Raw genomic sequence first — 19,150 nt, forward strand, 5'->3', positions numbered from 1 at the left:
TAGAACTGAACTAGAACTGAACTAGAACTGAACTAGAACTGAACTAGAACTGAACTAGAACTGAACTAGAACTGAACTAGAACTGAACTAGAACTGAACTAGAACTGAACTAGAACTGAACTAGAACTGAACTAGAACTGAACTAGAACTGAACTAGAACTGAACTAGAACTGAACTAGAACTGAACTAGAACTGAACTAGAACTGAACTAGAACTGAACTAGAACTGAACTAGAACTGAACTAGAACTGAACTAGAACTGAACTAGAACTGAACTAGAACTGAACTAGAAACTGAACTAGAACTGAACTAGAACTGAACTAGAACTGAACTAGAACTGACTAGAACTGAACTAGAACTGAACTAGAACTGAACTAGAACTGAACTAGAACTGAACTAGAACTGAACTAGAACTGAACTAGAACTGAACTAGAACTGAACTAGAACTGAACTAGAACTGAACTAGAACTGAACTAGAACTGAACTAGAACTGAACTAGAACTGAACTAGAACTGAACTAGAACTGAACTAGAACTGAACTAGAACTGAACTAGAACTGAACTAGAACTGAACTAGAAATGAACTAGAACTGAACTAGAACTGAACTAGAACTGAACTAGAACTGAACTAGAACTGAACTAGAACTGAACTAGAACTGAACTAGAACTGAACTAGAACTGAACTAGAACTGAACTAGAACTGAACTAGAACTGAACTAGAACTGAACTAGAACTGAACTAGAACTGAACTAGAACTGAACTAGAACTGAACTAGAACTGAACTAGAACTGAACTAGAACTGAACTAGAACTGAACTAGAACTGAACTAGAACTGAACTAGAACTGAACTAGAACTGAACTAGAACTGAACTAGAACTGAACTAGAACTGAACTAGAACTGAACTAGAACTGAACTAGAACAGAACTAGAACAAACTAGAACTGAACTAGAAATGAACTTGAACTGAACTAGAACTGAACTAGAACTGAACTAGAACTGAACTAGAACTGAACTAGAACTGAACTAGAAATGAACGTGAACTGAACTAGAACTGAACTAGCGTATAATACCCTCCCCACTATAGTTGTAGGGTACAACTAGTGTTATGCAGAAAAAAGATTTTAAAAGTTTAATGCTAATTTATTAAGGACAATAAATTCTTTCTCTAATATTTTAATTTCAAACGTTCGTATAAGGGAACTTCCGTATTTGCTTGTGTTTTAGTTTTGCTTTTAAACAAACCAGCAGAAACCAAATAGCGAGGCTTCTCCAAACCAGGACGTTTCTTATAAAACTCAGCCAACTCTTTAGTCGAACGTAAATGTGTAATGCCCTTGAAAAGTTTTTCCAATGACAGCAATTCCTCTGGGTAAACAGTAGCAATAGGCTCATCGCTATCAGCTGGCAACCAAGGTCTATCTTTTACCGGTATAGTCCGTCCAAAAGCTACGGTGTTAATTTTCTTGGGCACATTTTTCAAACGGTCACGTATGTAGTTTTCATATTTCAATTCGATGGCCATCTAGGGGGAAGTAGTAACATTTCAAGGATATATAAATAAGGGTGGTTATAATGTTAGTAAAATTTCATAAGGGTTGTTGTCTTTGGTGTGGTTGGTTGTGTACATAAATATTTTGTGTCCTTTGTTATACTACTCACCTCTGGCAAATTCCATTTGTCTGCTACGGTTTTAGCAATTGCTTTTACCTCTTTAGGTTCGGTTAGTATAGACGCTAAAAGCGTGCGGTCTCCTTCTATGGAAAATAAAGCTTTTAGCTTTTCCTTGGAAATATCCGAATCTCTATTGCTGCCCAAAGAATTTATCCATTCGGTAAAGCGTTCAGCAGACTGCAAAGAAACATAAATTGTAGGTTTTTGTCTTTACTACACCAAAGTTGTACTTACAGCATCCATAAGTTGTTCGGCCTGTTCGTCTAGAGTCTTTTCCCAAATGCTACGTTCCAAATCATAGATTTTCGAGTCCCATCTAACACGTTCCTTGCGTGGTTTGCATATGTAGGTCGAACACCAATTACGTTTTTTTTTAGTTTTAGATTTATGTTCCAAAGGTTTGTCCATATTTAAAACAAATTTGGGGTACTCATGTTCCAAATGTTCAATTTCCGAGCAGGTGCTTTCATTGAAAATGTCAGACTATAAATTAGGAATGTATGTATTAAAATTTAATTTTAATTTGTAAGAAGTTCCAACTCACCTTCTTTTCCTTTTTTTGTTTCCCCTCCTCCTCTTCATCATCATCATCACCCCCATAGGATATGGGTGTCTCCATTTCCGATTCAGTTATAAATACATGCTTGTCATATTCATCATATTCATAGGGTAATATTTTGGCCACTCGTTTACGTAGATTTTTGGGCAATGTCACTGAGAAATCATATTTTCTAATAACATCCTTTTTGCTTTGCCAGCGTGCTTTTCTCTCAATATCCTCTACAACTCGCGTCCAATAAGAATTCTTTTCCGTTAGAGACATTTAGAAGAATTTTTAACGAAAATTATAACTACAAAGAAAAAATTTGTTTGAAAACTAATTTTATGTGATGGAATTTTTGTTACTTGTTGTTTCACACTTCGATTGAAACTAGAGCAATGTTTGGTCGATAACGGGTAAGAGCTTTTCTGTTACTATGTTGTCCTTTACAGTAGCAATGGAAATAACATAAAAAGCTCTGTGAAAATGTTAGGTTAAATTTGTACACAAACATATTTTGCTTTTGAGCAACAGTTGAATCCTAAGGAATAGCATAGACACTCAAACAATACGCTTTTATAGCTTTTTATGCAATAAGCTTAAACTTCTTTGTGCTTGCACAAAACTAAAATAACTGTTTTATTATTTTTGCTTTCCAGATATACATATACACATGTATGTATGTTTGTACCTTTTATCCACTTGTGAACATTTTCTTTTAAATTTCTTTATATTTAGAAAATTTTATCAAAATTTCTCTTTTTATTAGAATTTTTTATCAACAATCTGTTTTCATAGCAAATTCCATAAAATTTTTAGAATATTTTTCGGAGAATTAAGTTACATATTTGAATTGAAAAATTCTTCTTTTAAATAGAAAATTTCTCTTTTCTATAGAAAATTTTCGGAAATTTTATATTTTCTGTATAGAAAATTTTCGGAAAATTTCTGTTTTCTATAGAAAATTTTCGGAAAATTTCTCTTTTCTATAGAAAATTTTCTGAAAATTTATCTTTTCTATAGAAAATTTTCGGAAAATTTATCTTTTCTATAGAAAATTTTCGGAAAATTTATCTTTTCTATAGAAAATTTTCGGAAAATTTATCTTTTCTATAGAAAATTTTCCGAAAATTTCTCTTTTCTATAGAAAATTTTCCGAAAATTTCTCTTTCCTATAGAAAATTTTCCGAAAATTTCTCTTTCCTATAGAAAATTTTCCGAAAATTTTTCTTTTCTATAGAAAATTTTCCGAAAATTTCTCTTTTCTATAGAAAATTTTCGGAAAATTTTTAGAAACCTTTAGGAAATTTTCTCTTTTTTATAGGAATTTTTCGGAAAATTTCACTTTTTTTATAGGAAATTTGCGGAAAATGTCTCTTTCTATAGAAAATTTTCGGAATATTTATCTTTTCTATAGAACATTTTCGACAAATTTTTCTTTTCTGTAGAACATTTCCGGAAAATTTCTCTTTTCTATAGAACATTTTCCGAAAGTTTCTAGGAGATTTTCTTTTTTAAAGGAAATTTATTTTTCTTGAGAAATGAAAAATGACCCTAAATTTTTGAAAGCTAATCAATTTAACTAAAAAAAATATATTTTTTATTAAATTGTTTTATATTAACCAATACCAACGTCTTCTTCAACTAATAGTCATGTTGATGTGGTGCGAAATAAAATCAAATCAAATTTCTTAACAATGTCAAAAGAAGCATGACTTGCATAAATAAATGCACAAAAACAAAAACACGTAACACAAGTAAAATGTTTTACAAACAACAAATGTCAACATGAAGATACAAAAATCAAGCAGGATAAGATGACAACAATAACAACAAAACAACTAAATAAACAAACATACAATTTAATCCTTTGTTAAGGGAAGGCAAAACACTAAACGGCAACATGAATGAAAAGGAATGTGGAATAATACAAGGAATACTACATTCATGCAACTTACTATTGCCAACACCACTAAGACTTTCAAGATTTTTTTCATTCAAGTGAAAACAGGTTGTTTGAATATTTTTCTTTCTTTTTTTAATAAAAAACATGTTGACAATAATGTCACAATACCAAGAAGAGTGTTGGGTTTTTAAAGCATTTGTATTTTTTTATTTTTAATACATATAAAGATATTTGTTTTGGTTTGATTCAAGATTTTATATGCATGTCGCAACAATAGTGTTAGTCGTGCGTAAGGATAAGAAAAACTACCGTAGAAATAAGAGGTGACTTGATAAAAGTGGATTCACACAAGTGTTTTTCTGCTTTGGTTTAGTTTGTTTACCTTTACAGCTGTATTTTTTAAATGTATAGACAATAACTGTTGTCTATATGTAAATAATCATATGTATTTGTTTTTCTTGACAACAATAGTAGTTGTAAGTTACTAAGGTGTTCTTATTTATTTAGCTTTTATTGTTTGGTTGTTTAATTTTCATTTTAAATGTTTGTTCTACTATTGAATCGAGGTTAAGTTAAAGAGAAATTTTCAAAAATATTCTTCAAAAAAATTTTTGGAAAATTTATATTTTTCTAAAGAATTTTTTCTCTTTTTATATAAATTTATTAGGTAATTTCACTTCTTAAAGAAAAAACAATAGGAAATTTCTCTTTTTAAAGACTCTTTTCAGACAATTTTTCTTTTTATTAAAAAATTTATTTATAGCTTATTATCTTATTATAACAAATTTCTCTTTTTATAAACAAATTTAAGAAAATGTCTCTTTTCTCGGAAATTTTCTCTTTTCAATAGGAAATTTTCGGAAAATTTCTCTATTCTAAAGGAAATTTCTCTTTTATATCTATAGGAATATTTTCGGAAAATATCTCTTTTCTAAAAATCGGAAAATTTCTCTTTTCTATAATAAACTTTCGGAAAATTTCTCTTTTCCATAGGAAATTTTCGGAAAATTTCTCTTTTCTATAGGAAATTTTCGGAAAATTTCTCTTTTCTATAGGAAATTTTCGGAAAATTTCTCTTTTCTATAGGAAATTTTCGGAAAATTTATCTTTTCTATAGGAAATTTTCGAAAAATTTCTCTTTTCTATAGGAAATTTTCGAAAAATTTCTCTTTTCTATAGGAAATTTTCGAAAAAATTCTCTTTTCTATAGGAAATTTTCGAAAAATTTCTCTTTTCTATAGGAAATTTTCGAAAAATTTCTCTTTTCTATAGGAAATTTTCGAAAAATTTCTCTTTTCTATAGGAAATTTTCGGAAAATTTCCCTTTTCTATAGAAAATTTCTCTTTTCTATAGTAAATTTTCGGAAAATTTATCTTTTCTATAGGAAATTTTCGGAAAATTTATCTTTTCTATAGGAAATTTTCGGAAAATTTATCTTTTCTATAGGAAATTTTCGGAAAATTTCCCTTTTCTATAGGAAATTTTCGGAAAATTTCCCTTTTCTATAGGAAATTTTCGGAAAATTTCCCTTTTCTATAGGAAATTTTCGGAAAATTTCCCTTTTCTATAGGAAATTTTCGGAAAATTTCTCTTTTCTATAGAAAATTTTCGTTAAATTTCTCTTTTCTATAGAAAATTTTCGTTAAATTTATCTTTTCTATAGAAAATTTTCGTTAAATTTATTATTTTCTAAAGGAAATTGTAAGAAAATGTATATTTTCTTAAGGAAATTGTAAGAAAATGTATATTTTCTTAAGGAAATTGTAAGAAAATGTATATTTTCTTATGGAATTTTTGAAAAGTTTATTTTTTCTAAAGGAATTTTTGAAAAGTTTATCTTTTCTAAAGGAATTTTTTGAAAATTTATCTTTTCTAAAGAAAATTTTTTGAAAATTTATCTTTTCTAAAGAAAATTTTTTGTTTTTATGGAAAATGTCTGTTTTTATTAAAAAATTCTCTTTTTAAAAAGATATTTTTAAAGATAATTCTGATCTTTTCTAAAGAAAATTTTCTCTTTTTATACAAAATTTTCAGAAAATTTCTCTTTTTATTGTAAATTTCTCTTTTTAAAGAGAAATTTTCACTTCTTAAAGAACATTGGAAATGGGAAATTTTTCTTTTTATAGACGATTTCTCTTTTTATGGCTTATTTTCGAAAATTTCTCTTTTTATAAAAAATTTTCAGAAAATTTCTCTTTTCATTGAAAATGTATCCTTTTTTGTATAAGAAACATTCAGAGACTTTTTAGAATATTTTTTAAAAATTTATTTCTTCCGAAATTTTTTTTTAGGAAAATTTTCGAAAATTTATAAAGAAAACTTTCGGAAAGTTAAAAAAAGCATTTCTTTTCCTATCGAAAATTTTTAGAATTTCTTAGATAATTTGTGTTTCTTAAAGAAAGATTTCGGAAATTTTTTCCTTTTATAGAAATTGTTATTATGAAATTGATAAACATTCAAATATTTGTCTTTTTCTAGAGAAATTTAACTAGTTTTCTGTCAAATTGTTTTTCTTGAGAAAAAAAATTTTGATGATGAGCATTGCATTTTTTAACCCCTTGTTCCTGTTTGCTGTAAAACAACATGTTAACAGAAGGCAAACTTTTAATTTATGTGAAAAGCTTTTAGCCAAGAATTTTAATATGCTTTCTACAAATTTTATTTTTTTAAATTCCTTTCAGTTTTTTTCTTCTATTCCCATGAAAAAGCAAAAGAAGAGCAAATAATTTTTTTATAATAAGTAAAACTTTCTTACAGTTGTGGGTATATCTACTCTTTACGTGGTCTGATTAAGAATATTCCACAAATCTTTACGAGCGCGTGCTATCATTTTTCAATATTTCACATATAACATTATTACGTATGCACGCGTACATATTATTTAAAAATTACCCTTAGCTGGTATATATGAAAGTCCATAAGTGTTACTAAAAGTAGTTAAAATAAGAATGTGTTTGTGTTCGCTTGTCACTTAAGTACTTTATCAAAGTTCTTCATGTTGTAAGGAGTCCCCTTTTGATGCGCGAAATGTATGCTTTAAAAAGCTGTAAATAAAATATGGAAGTTTTTTTCTTAACTATAAAGAAAACTAGTGCATACATGATAAGAATAATAAAGTAATTTGACTATAAAAATTTTAATTAAAAGAGTTGCTATTGTAAATTAATATAATGTAGTAATTGATTAAAGATTTATTACAACATTTATTAATAGGACAAAAAATTTTAAGAGTATAGTTTGTGACAATGTTAAAACATTTCTTTACATTGCTTAGGAAATCTTAATTCCGATTTTTTCATAAAAACAACATTTAACAATTTTTAGATACTAATTCAAAAGTTTAAAAATTCCATTAAATGTTAAAATTAATCACTCCCTCATTAACCTACAATCTTTTAAATAAACTACTTTTGAATTTTATTTAAATTATTTTCATTTCTCATCTTTCGCATTGATAACAAACTTTTCTAATTAATTCCTTTAGTTTTTCGATCAAATATTAACATTTTAAATGTGTCTCGTTTAATATTGAAGTCATCATATAAAATAAGAAAAAAAAAACTTTTCTCTGGAAAAACTTGTGTTTGCTGCCAAAAAAAATTAACACAAGACGAGCATAAAACGAACAAACTAAAATAAAAGTTCAATGATTACAAAGATACTTTGAATATTTGATGAACATATTGACTACACCCATCCTAGAAAAAAAAATTTTGTTGTTGTTCTTTTCTTTAGCCTACATTTTCGCATTAAACTTGAACGTCTATAGTCTTAGTTAGAAATCAGAAAAACGTCGCTTAGTTTGGTTTTAGTAGAGTAAATGGAAAAGAAGAAAAACAAAATTTAGCAATAATGAATTTTCTTTTGATATGTATGAGTTCCTTGGGTATAGATTTCCTTTAAAAGGGACATCAAAAATTAATTTCTTTTTGGAGTTCGGTTAATGTATGTTCGAAATCTTGTATGGAGTTTGTTAGACAAAGCTGTAAGTCTGAAAGCGGCGTGTGAAGTGGAAATAATTTATAAAACATTTGTTATAAAGCGTGACGAGAAATAAAGTTTTTGTTTGCTATGGAGGATAAAGAGATTTTGAAGGCTTATAACGACTAATGTAGTACATAACATATTTCACAATAATAACTAACTAACTAACTAACTAACTAACTACTAACTAAACTAACTAACTAACTAACTAACTAACTAACTAACTAGCTAACTACTACTAACTAACTAACTAACTAACGAACCTAACTAACTAACTACACTAACTAACTAACTAACTACTACTAACTAACTACTAACTACTAACTACTAACTAACTAACTAGCTAACTACTACTAACTAACTAACTAACTAAATAACTAACTAACTACTAACTAACTAACTAACTAACTAACTAACTACTAACTCACATAACTAACTAACTAACTACTAACTAACTATCTACAAACTTAACTAACTAACTACTAACTAACTAACTAACTACTAACTACTAACTAACTAACGAACTAACTCTAACTAACTAACTAACTAACTAACTAACTAACTAACTAACTAACTAACTACTAACTAACTAACTAACTAACTGACTAACTAACTAACTAACTAACTAACTAACTAACTAACTAACTAACTAACTAACTAACTAACACTACTAACTAACTAACTAACTAACTAACTAACTAACTACAACTAACTAACTAACTAACTAACGAACTAACTAACTAACTAACTAACTAACTAACTAACTACTACTAACTAACTACTACTAACTAACTAACTAACTAACTAACTAACTAACTAACTAACTAACGAACTACTAACTAACTAACTAACTAACTAACTAACTAACTAACTAACTAACTAACTAACTAACTAACTAACTACTAACTACTACTAACTACTACTAACAACTAACTAACTAACTACTAACTAACTAACTAACTAACCAACTAACTAACTAACATAGAAAACTTTTTACAAATTTCTCTTTATAAGGAACATTTATCGAAAAGTTCTCTTTTTATAGAAAAATTTTTAATATTTTCTCTTTTTATGGACAAATTTGGAAAATATCTTTATGTGATTTATGGTATGTGATTGAGTATATGCATGTAATATGTCTAGTTTAACGTTTGTGTCAAATATGTTTAATATATATGTATGTATCTTAACCGCGTAGGGTATATATCCAGCAATGTTTGTAAAGCTTTGTGGTAGTGATATGACTCTCCTCTTAAGTTATTTTAGCAACATATACCTCTAATGGCATTTGTTGCACTTTTCGAACAAAGCAGTCCACCAAAATATTGAAGCGTAATTTATAATTGGTCTAGTTAAGTCTTTATAAAGCCAACGTATCATAACTGAACTAAAATACCCATTTCCGGACTATGGTTCTGCAACATAGCGCCCAACATCGATTATGCCTTGGTTCTATTGTCTCATTCAATCTCCCCCCGGGGCATGTTTCCTTGATGAAAGACCCTCATCTTGGTGTATTGCAATCCCGGGGTAAAGAGGTGCTACCAGTACCTCTAGTTTGCCGTGACTATAAACTGTTGATGTCATTTCACTCCTCGGCTAGTACTTTGAACGATTTGACATTGACATATTTGACACATTTGCCCGCAGGACTTGTGCTGTCTGGTCAGTTGGTTGAGGTTCCTTCGGGATCCACGTAGTGGCTATCCCGAATTCGCGAGAACAGTAAGTTGCGGTTAAAAGACTGATGCACCGTGAAATAGGCTAAGCACCCAACTTCAATTTCTCATTCAATCCTTTTGGTTGAGCTAAAACGAAATTTTAAATTTTAATAAATTGTAGTATTATACCATTATACCATTCTGTAGCGTGCTGGCAAAAAATCTCCAAAAAAAAATTCTTCTCACATTTTTGTCTTAGAATCATAAATAAATCAAAATGTCATAAACGTGTGAAATGTTCAACTAAATTGCCCAAAAGTTTTGTAAATGAAATCTGTGAATTTTACTTTTCTTATTGTGTTTTTAAGTCATGCTGATTTACTTGACTTGAAGTTAATTTTTGCTCACTTTTTTGCTAAGATTATTAAAAAAAACGAAAATTGTATATTTAAGCAGCTAAAGACAAGGAGATTTATAAACAGACAGATGTTAGGGGGAGACGAAACAGACAGTTTACTGTCTGTTTAGAGCTGATGTATATTTAATAAAACCACGTCTTCTTTGTTTGCCAAAAAGTCTAGCAAATAAAATGAAATAAAGAAAAACAAATTTTTTTTTTTTTTCATTCAGGTACAGGTGTTGTTTTTGTTACTGATACTTTTTCACAAAAATTTTCATAACATGTCAAATGTCATGTGTAGCAAGAACTACCCTCGCTTAGCTAGCAGTGGAAAAAAATGACAAATGTTTTTATAATATTATTTTATTGCAAAATAATAATTTTTTAATAAAATTTTAGCAAATTCTTTTTAATAAAAGCAAAGTCCTGACACACACATATTTGCTCATCTTCTCCCAACTTTTAACTCACATTAAAATATTAAAAATTCTTTCTTATCTTTGTAAAAGACAAAGCATAAAAGAGCTCCTTTAAAATATTTTTTCCTGTTTGAGCTAAAGTTTATCCTTGTAATATCCTCCACCACCCCATGTTCTCTCTTTCGGTACTTGGCCCGCTATTTGTTTGTGCGTTTTAGTGACATCAATTTACAAGAATTTGTTTAAACATTTTTTACCATGATTTTCAGCACAATTACCTTTTGATGTTGGTATTAGAGTTTTTTATATTTATTTATGCTTTGTGCCCTTATGTTCATTGTGTGGTTAGGAAATTATTTTAAATTTATTTGTATGATTTTTTTAGTGTTTTTTATGCTTGTTTTAAAAATCAGTTTTAAATTTAAAATTTTTATTACAAAATAAAGTTTTAATGTTTGTTTTTAAAAAATTTATTTAGTTGTTGTTTATTTGTCTGTGCAGTCATTTAAACTTAATTCGATTATTTTATTACTTTGATTTCCTGTGTTTTTCTCTTTTTTTATAATTTTATTAGGAGTTTTTAAAATGCGTTGAAACATAATTTAAAATGTGTTTAAATGTTGTTTAATGGTTTTTAAATGTAGCGTATAAGAGATGTTTGCTTTAAATTACTTAGACGTAGGTAGGAGACGCTACAATGTTTTTTAAAACTTTTTAGTATAGAATATTTTAACAGCTTAATAGATTCAGACTAGAACTGAACTAGAACTGAACTAGAACTGAACTAGAACTGAACTAGAACTGAACTAGATCTGAACTAGAACTGAACTAGAACTCAACTAGAACTGAACTAGAACTGAACTAGAACTGAACTAGAACTGAACTAGAACTGAACTAGAACTGAACTAGAACTGAACTAGAACTGAACTAGAACTAGAACTGAACTAGAACTGAACTAGAACTGAACTAGAACTGAACCAAAATGAACTATGAACTAGAACTGAACTAGAACTGAACTAGAACTGAACTAGAACTGAACTAGAACTGAACTAGAACTGAACTAGAACTGAACTAGAACTGAACTAGAACTGAACTAGAACTGAATTAGAACTGAACTAGAACTGAACTAGAACTGAACTAGAACTGAACTAGAACTGAACTAGAACTGAATTAGAACTGAACTAGAACTGAACTAGAACTGAACTAGAACTGAACTAGAACTGAACTAGAACTGAACTAGAACTGAACTAGAACTGAACTAGAACTGAACTAGAACTGAACTAGAACTGAACTAGAACTGAACTAGAACTGAACTAGAACTGAACTAGAACTGAACTAGAACTGAACTAGAACTGAACTAGAACTGAACTAGAACTGAACTAGAACTGAACTAGAACTGAACTAGAACTGAACTAGAACTGAACTAGAACTGAACTAGAACTGAACTAGAACTGAACTAGAACTGAACTAGAACTGAACTAGAACTAAACTAGAACTGAACTAGAACTGAACTAGAACTGAACTAGAACTGAACTAGAACTGAACTAGAACTGAACTAGAACTGAACTAGAACTGAACTAGAACTGAACTAGAACTGAACTAGAACTGAACTAGAACTGAACTAGAACTGAACTAGAACTGAACTAGAACTGAACTAGAACTGAACTAGAACTGAACTAGAACTGAACTAGAACTGAACTAGAACTGAACTAGAACTGAACTAGAACTGAACTAGAACCGAACTAGAACTGAACTAGAACTGAACTAGAACTGAACTAGAACTGAACTAGAACTGAACTAGAACTGAACTAGAACTGAACTAGAACTGAACTAGAACTGAACTAGAACTGAACTAGAACTGAACTAGAACTGAACTAGAACTGAACCTAGAACTGAACTAGAACTGAACTAGAACTGAACTAGAACTGAACTAGAACTGAACTAGAACTGAACTAGAACTGAACTAGAACTGAACTAGAACTGAACTAGAACTGAACTAGAACTGAACTAGAACTGAACTAGAACTGAACTAGAACTGAACTAGAACTGAACTAGAACTGAACTAGAACTGAACTAGAACTGAACTAGAACTGAACTAGAACTGAACTAGAACTGAACTAGAACTGAACTAGAACTGAACTAGAACTGAACTAGAACTGAACTAGAACTGAACTAGAACTGAACTAGAACTGAACTAGAACTGAACTAGAACTGAACTAAAATTGAACTAGAACTGAACTAGAACTGAACTAGAACTGAACTAGAACTGAACTAGAACTGAACTAGAACTGAACTAGAACTGAACTAGAACTGAACTAGAACTGAACTAGAACTGAACTAGAACTGAACTAGAACTGAACTAGAACTGAACTAGAACTGAACTAGAACTGAACTAGAACTGAACTAGAACTGAACTAGAACTGAACTAGAACTGAACTAGAACTGAACTAGAACTGAACTAGAACTGAACTAGAACTGAACTAGAACTGAACTGAACTAGAACTGAACTAGAACTGAACTAGAACTGAACTAGAACTGAACTAGAACTGAACTAGAACTGAACTAGAACTGAACTAGAACTGAACTAGAACTGAACTAGAACTGAACTAGAACTGAACTAGAACTGAACTAGAACTGAACTAGAACTGAACTAGAACTGAACTAGAACTGAACTAGAACTGAACTAGAACTGAACTAGAACTGAACTAGAACTGAACTAGAACTGAACTAGAACTGAACTAGAACTGAACTAGAACTGAACTAGAACTGAACTAGAACTGAACTAGAACTGAACTAGAACTGAACTAGAACTGAACTAGAACTGAACTAGAACTGACTAACTGAACTAGAACTGAACTAGAACTGAACTAGAACTGAACTAGAACTGAACTAGAACTGAACTAGAACTGAACTAGAACTGAACTAGAACTGAACTAGAACTGAACTAGAACTGAACTAGAACTGAACTAGAACGGAACTAGAACTGAACTAGAATTAGTTTTCTTTTGCAGGTCCCGGTCCCAGTTTTTCAATATTTTAAAAAAGATGTAAACAATTCTTTTATTCCGCAATCATTTGGTTTGTATGAATATTTCTCATACGCACCGTAATTCCTTCAAGAAAATTCGAAAAAGATTTAAAATAAAATGCCAATCAAAAAAGAAACAAGGCTAAATAAATAAAGTAAAAGATAAACAAACATGTAAAAGTATAAATAAAGTACATATGGTGCTGCTGTTCTTTAAAATAGTAGAAACCACAGTTGTCTTTCCGTTTTACTGGTCATTGATGATGTTATTGTTGCTTGTGTTATTATTGTTATTATTATTGCAATTCTTGTTAGTGTTGTTGTTGTCATTGCTTAACCAACAAGTGTCCTTGCGTGTAGCCAGAGATATGCAAATTCGACAAAAAATAATATTATTGCAGACGATTAAATCTGAATTTAAAACGCCTGGTATATTCATTTAATCAGGCATACACATATAAGTATGAAAATGCGAGCTTAGGATTAAAATTCATAAATATTCAATTACATATCTTAAAGACTTTAAAATTTGATTACTGTTTTAGTAGTAATATCTAAAAGGTAGTGCCATTTTGATAATACACTTTACTGTATCTACACTTTCAAATTTTAATTAATATAATTTGAAAGTTTGCACAAACTTTCAAGACTGACCTCTCCATTTATCGATACAACTATATTTTGGACATTTATGCTTATATGTATTTTCCTGTGCAGCTCTATCCTTACAAACAAGAGTAAATTTTATTTGTAACCACATGCAAAACAAGACCAAACAACAAATATGCACATCTGTCTGTATATCCTACACTAACAGTGCATCAACTCCCACTCATTTAAACAAAAACACTTGCAGTAAATGTAAATAAACACATGGAAAGCAGGACAAAATGAAATAAACACATAAGCATGAACACATATATATGTACAAGTTCTATACATATTTATGCTTTTACATATTGTGACAATTGAATGTTTATACACTCTTGTTTAAAAACATGAAGAGAAACTTTCAAACAAACACAAGTCGGTACTTACTTGTGCAATTGTTTGTGTAGAGTACAGATGTAAAGCTTATGCTGCAATAAGTCGTTACATATACATGTATAACGTTGTAAGTGTTTGTGTGTGAGTTTTGTATCGGGTGGTTGGGTTAACATGCATATATGTATATAAAAAGAAAAACATAATATTGAAATATCCTGTCGACAATAACTGCAATTCATTTACAAAATTTTTCAAGTTATCGAGATTTCAATATACGGAAAACAGTAGTAGATTATCATAGTAAGTAACAACGGGACCAACAAAATAATATACTTATTTATGCCTAGCCTATATATGATATATAGACTTGCAAATAGTTCTTTTAGGGACTCGTCTACAGTTTAATCTAGTCTATGCATCTACTTGAAATCTATAATACAATTTGCAGTCATTAGTCTAGTCTATAGTCTAGTCTATAGGCTAGTCTATAGGATAGTCTAGTCTATATGCTAGTCTATAGGATAGTCTATAGTCTAGTCTATAGGCTAGTCTATAGGCCAGTTCTATAGTCCAGTCTATAGTCTAGTCTACTCTATAGTCTAGTCTATAGTCTAGTCTACTCTATAGTCTAGTCTAGTCTATAGTCTATAGTCTATAGTCTAGTCTAGTCTATAGTCTAGTCTATAGTCTAGCTATAGTCTAGTCTATAGTCTAGTCTATAGTCTAGTCTATAGTCTAGTCTATAGTCTAGTCTACAGTCTAGTCTATAGTCTAGTCTACTCTATAGTCTAGTCTAGTCTATAGCCTAGTCTAGTCTAGTTTAGCCCAGCCTGGTTTAGTCTAGCCTAGTCTAGTCTAGTAGTTAGTCTATAGTCTAGTATAGTCGTCTAGTACTCTATAGTCTGTCTATAGTCTAGTCTATAGTCTAGTCTATAGTCTAGTCTATAGTCTCGTCTATAGTTCTAGTCTATAGTCTAGTCTGATAGTTAGTCTATAGTCTAGTCTATAGTCTAGTCTAGTATGTCTATAGTCTAGTCTATAGTCTAGTAATAGTCTATAGTCTAGTCTATAGTCTAGTCTATAGTCTAGTCTATAGTCTAGTCTATAGTCTAGTCTATAGTCTAGTCTAGTCTAGTCATAGTCTAGTCTATAGTCTAGTCTATAGTCTAGTCTATAGTCTAGTCTATAGTCGTCTAGTCTAGTCTATAGTCTAGTCTATAGTCTAGTCTATAGTCTAGTCTATAGTCTAGTCTATAGTCTAGTCTATAGTCTAGTCTATAGTCTAGTCTATAGTCTAGTCTATAGTCTAGTCTATAGTCTCGTCTATAGTCTAGTCTATAGTCCGTCTATAGTCTAGTCTATAGTCTAGTCTATAGTCTAGTCTATAGTCTAGTCTATAGTCTAGTCTATAGTCTAGTCTATAGTCTAGTCTATAGTCTAGTCTATAGTCTAGTCTATAGTCTAGTCTATAGTCTAGTCTATAGTCTAGTCTATAGTCTAGTCTATAGTCTAGTCTATAGTCTAGTCTAGTCTAGTCTATAGTCTATCTAGTCTAGTCTAGTCTCTCTAGTCTAGTCTATAGTCTAGTCTATAGTCTAGTCTATAGTCTAGTCTATAGTCTAGTCTATAGTCTGTCTATAGTCTAGTCTATAGTCTAGTCTATGTCTAGTCTATAGTCTAGTCTATAGTCTAGTCTCTAGTCTAGTCTCTAGTCTAGTCTATAGTCTAGTCTAGTCTAGTCTATAGTCTAGTCTAGTCTAGTCTAGTCTAGTCTAGTCTAGTCTAGTCGTCTAGTCTAGGTCTAGTCTAGTCTAGTCTATAGTCTAGTCTAGTCTAGTCTAGTCTAGTCTAGCTAGTCTAGTTAGTCTAGTCTAGTCTATGTATATAGTCTATAGTCTATCGTCTCATAGTCTATAGTCTATAGTCTATAGTCTATAGTCTATAGTCTATAGTCTATAGTCTATAGTCTAGTTCGTAGTCTAGTCTATAGTCTAGTCTATAGTCTAGTCTATAGTCTAGTCTTAGTCTAGTCTATAGTCTAGTCTATAGTCTAGTCTATAGTCTATAGTCTAGTCTATAGTCTAGTCTATAGTCTAGTCTATAGTCTAGTCTATAGTCTAGTCTATAGTCTAGTCTATAGTCTAGTCTATAGTCTAGTCTATAGTCTAGTCTATAGTCTAGTCTATAGTCTAGTCTATAGTCTAGTCTATAGTCTAGTCTATAGTCTAGTCTATAGTCTAGTCTATAGTCTAGTCTATAGTCTAGTCTATAGTCTAGTCTATAGTCTAGTCTATAGTCTAGTCTATAGTCTAGTCTATAGTCTAGTCTATAGTCTAGTCTATGGTCTAGTATATAGTCTAGTCTATAGTCTAGTCTATAGTCTAGTCTATAGTCTAGTCTATAGTCTAGTCTATAGTCTAGTCTATAGTCTAGTCTATAGTCTAGTCTATAGTCTAGTCTATAGTCTAGTCTATAGTCTAGTCTATAGTCTAGTCTATAGTCTAGTCTATAGTTGGGTCTATAGTCTAGTCTATATAGTCTAGTCTATAGTCTAGTCTATAGTCTAGTCTATAATCTAGTCTATAGTCTAGTCTATAGTCTAATCTATAGTCTAGTCTATAGTCTAGTCTATTGTCTAGTCTATAGTCTAGTCTACAGTCTAGTCTATAGTCTAGTCTATAGTCTAGTCTGTAGTCTAGTCTATAGTCTAGTCTATTGTCTAGTCTATAGTGTCTAGTCTATAGTCTTGTCTATAGTCTAGTCTATAGTGTCTAGTCTATAGTCTAGTCTATAGTCTAGTCTATAGTCTAGTCTATAGTCTAGTCTATAGTCTAGTCTATAGTCTAGTCTATAGTCTAGTCTATAGTCTAGTCCTATAGTCTAGTCTATAGTCTAGTCTATAGTCTAGTCTATAGTCTAGTCTATAGTCTAGTCTATAGTCTAGTCTATAGTCTAGTCTATAGTCTAGTCTATAGTCTAGTCTATAGTCTAGTCTATAGTCTAGTCTATAGTCTAGTCTATAGTCTAGTCTATAGTCTAGTCTATAGTCTAGTCTATAGTCTAGTCTATAGTCTAGTCTATAGTCTAGTCTATAGTCTAGTCTATAGTCTAGTCTATAGTCTAGTCTATAGTCTATTCTATAGTCTAGTCTATAGTCTAGTCTATAGTCTAGTCTATAGTCTCGTCTATAGTCTAGTCTATAGTCTAGTCTATAGTCTAGTCTATAGTCTAGTCTGTAGTCTAGTCTATAGTCTAGTCTATAGTCTAGTCTGTTAGTCTACTCTATAGTCTAGTCTATAGTCTAGTCTATAGTCTAGTCTATAGTCTAGTCTATAGTCTAGTCTATAGTCTAGTCTATAGTCTAGTCTATAGTCTAGTCTATAGTCTAGTCTATAGTCTAGTCTATAGTCTAGTCTATAGTCTAGTCTATAGTCTAGTCTATAGTCTAGTCTATAGTCTAGTCTATAGTCTAGTCTATAGTCTAGTCTATAGTCTAGTCTATAGTAGTCTATAGTCTTGTCTATAGTCTAGTCTATAGTCTAGTCTATAGTCTAGTCTATGGTCCAGTCTATAGTCTAGTCTGGTGGAGCTCAAACACATACTACCATAGTTTTATTTGTGTTGGTAAAGCAGCAGAGAACAGAATTCGTTTCAAAATAAAAGTGTGCTAATAAAATGACTACAAACTATAGTGTATATGCTAACTGTCAAATATTTATTATGTATTTTGACAGCCAGCGTACATATATCAAAGTCTTTATATAAAGAACTATCAACTGTTCTCTACACTAATTCGGCTTTCTCGAAATTTTGTTGTTGTATTTCTGTGTGTTTTTTAAAAAAAGTTGCTCACGGACCTTGCTTTAACAAGTGCTGATCAGCAACTGATTTGATTTTGTTTTTCAAGTTGAGAGCAAACCAACTGATATTGCTCATTATATGAAGAAGAAGAAATAAACCTATAGTGTATCAACTTAGCGTCAGCAGAATTTTCTTACCCTATCACGCGTGCTATGAAATCTCAATATTTAACTCCTATGGTCTAGTCTATTGTCTATTTTATATTCCAGTCTATATTCTAGTCTATAGTCTATTGTCTATAGTCTAGTATATACGCTAGTCTAAAGTATAGTTTTTGCTCTAGTCTATAGCCTGTGGTTGAGAATTTCTTTGTCTATTCAGTGTAGTTGGTTCTATTTAGAATCCCAAATTCCCTTGCAGTAATTGCATGTACACTTGAAAATCGTTACATGGCACTAGTTGATAAATGAAAATCTGTAATAATTTACCAAAAATATTAAAATAATTCCGAATGCCAATGTGCTGACAATTGTGCAATTGTATGTAGTCATTTTTTGTTTTACATATTTTCCAATTTCAATATGACAGGACTCCCACAAGTGGGTATTACCATTAAAATGTGCCCATAATGTAAACAACAATTTTACATTTAACAAATTTTTATATTTGCCACACACTCATATAATCACATGCACTATTTCATTTTGTCCATGCAGCTACGACTATTCAATTTCATATGGTGTTTGTTTAATA

The 19,150-nt window shown here is 30.4% G+C and overlaps 1 protein-coding gene across 1 annotated transcript; it reads right to left on the reverse strand.

Moving 5' to 3' along the window:
- Positions 1 to 1,141: 1,141 nt before the first annotated feature.
- On the reverse strand, positions 1,142 to 2,571 carry LOC119609917. The gene is made up of 4 exons (XM_037964954.1): positions 2,214 to 2,571; positions 1,904 to 2,152; positions 1,658 to 1,846; positions 1,142 to 1,520 (listed from the first exon to the last, which is right to left on the reverse strand). Exons 1-4 carry the CDS (start codon positions 2,490 to 2,492, stop codon positions 1,164 to 1,166), a joined length of 1,074 nt encoding a protein of 357 aa, XP_037820882.1. The 5' UTR covers positions 2,493 to 2,571; the 3' UTR covers positions 1,142 to 1,163.
- Between the last annotated feature and the right edge of the window lie 16,579 nt (positions 2,572 to 19,150).

This window comes from Lucilia sericata, unplaced genomic scaffold (genome assembly GCF_015586225.1).
Source record: "Lucilia sericata isolate MDLA Ls3-8-SP2 unplaced genomic scaffold, ASM1558622v1 Contig001085F_arrow, whole genome shotgun sequence".
Classification (NCBI taxonomy): Eukaryota; Metazoa; Arthropoda; class Insecta; order Diptera; family Calliphoridae; genus Lucilia; species Lucilia sericata.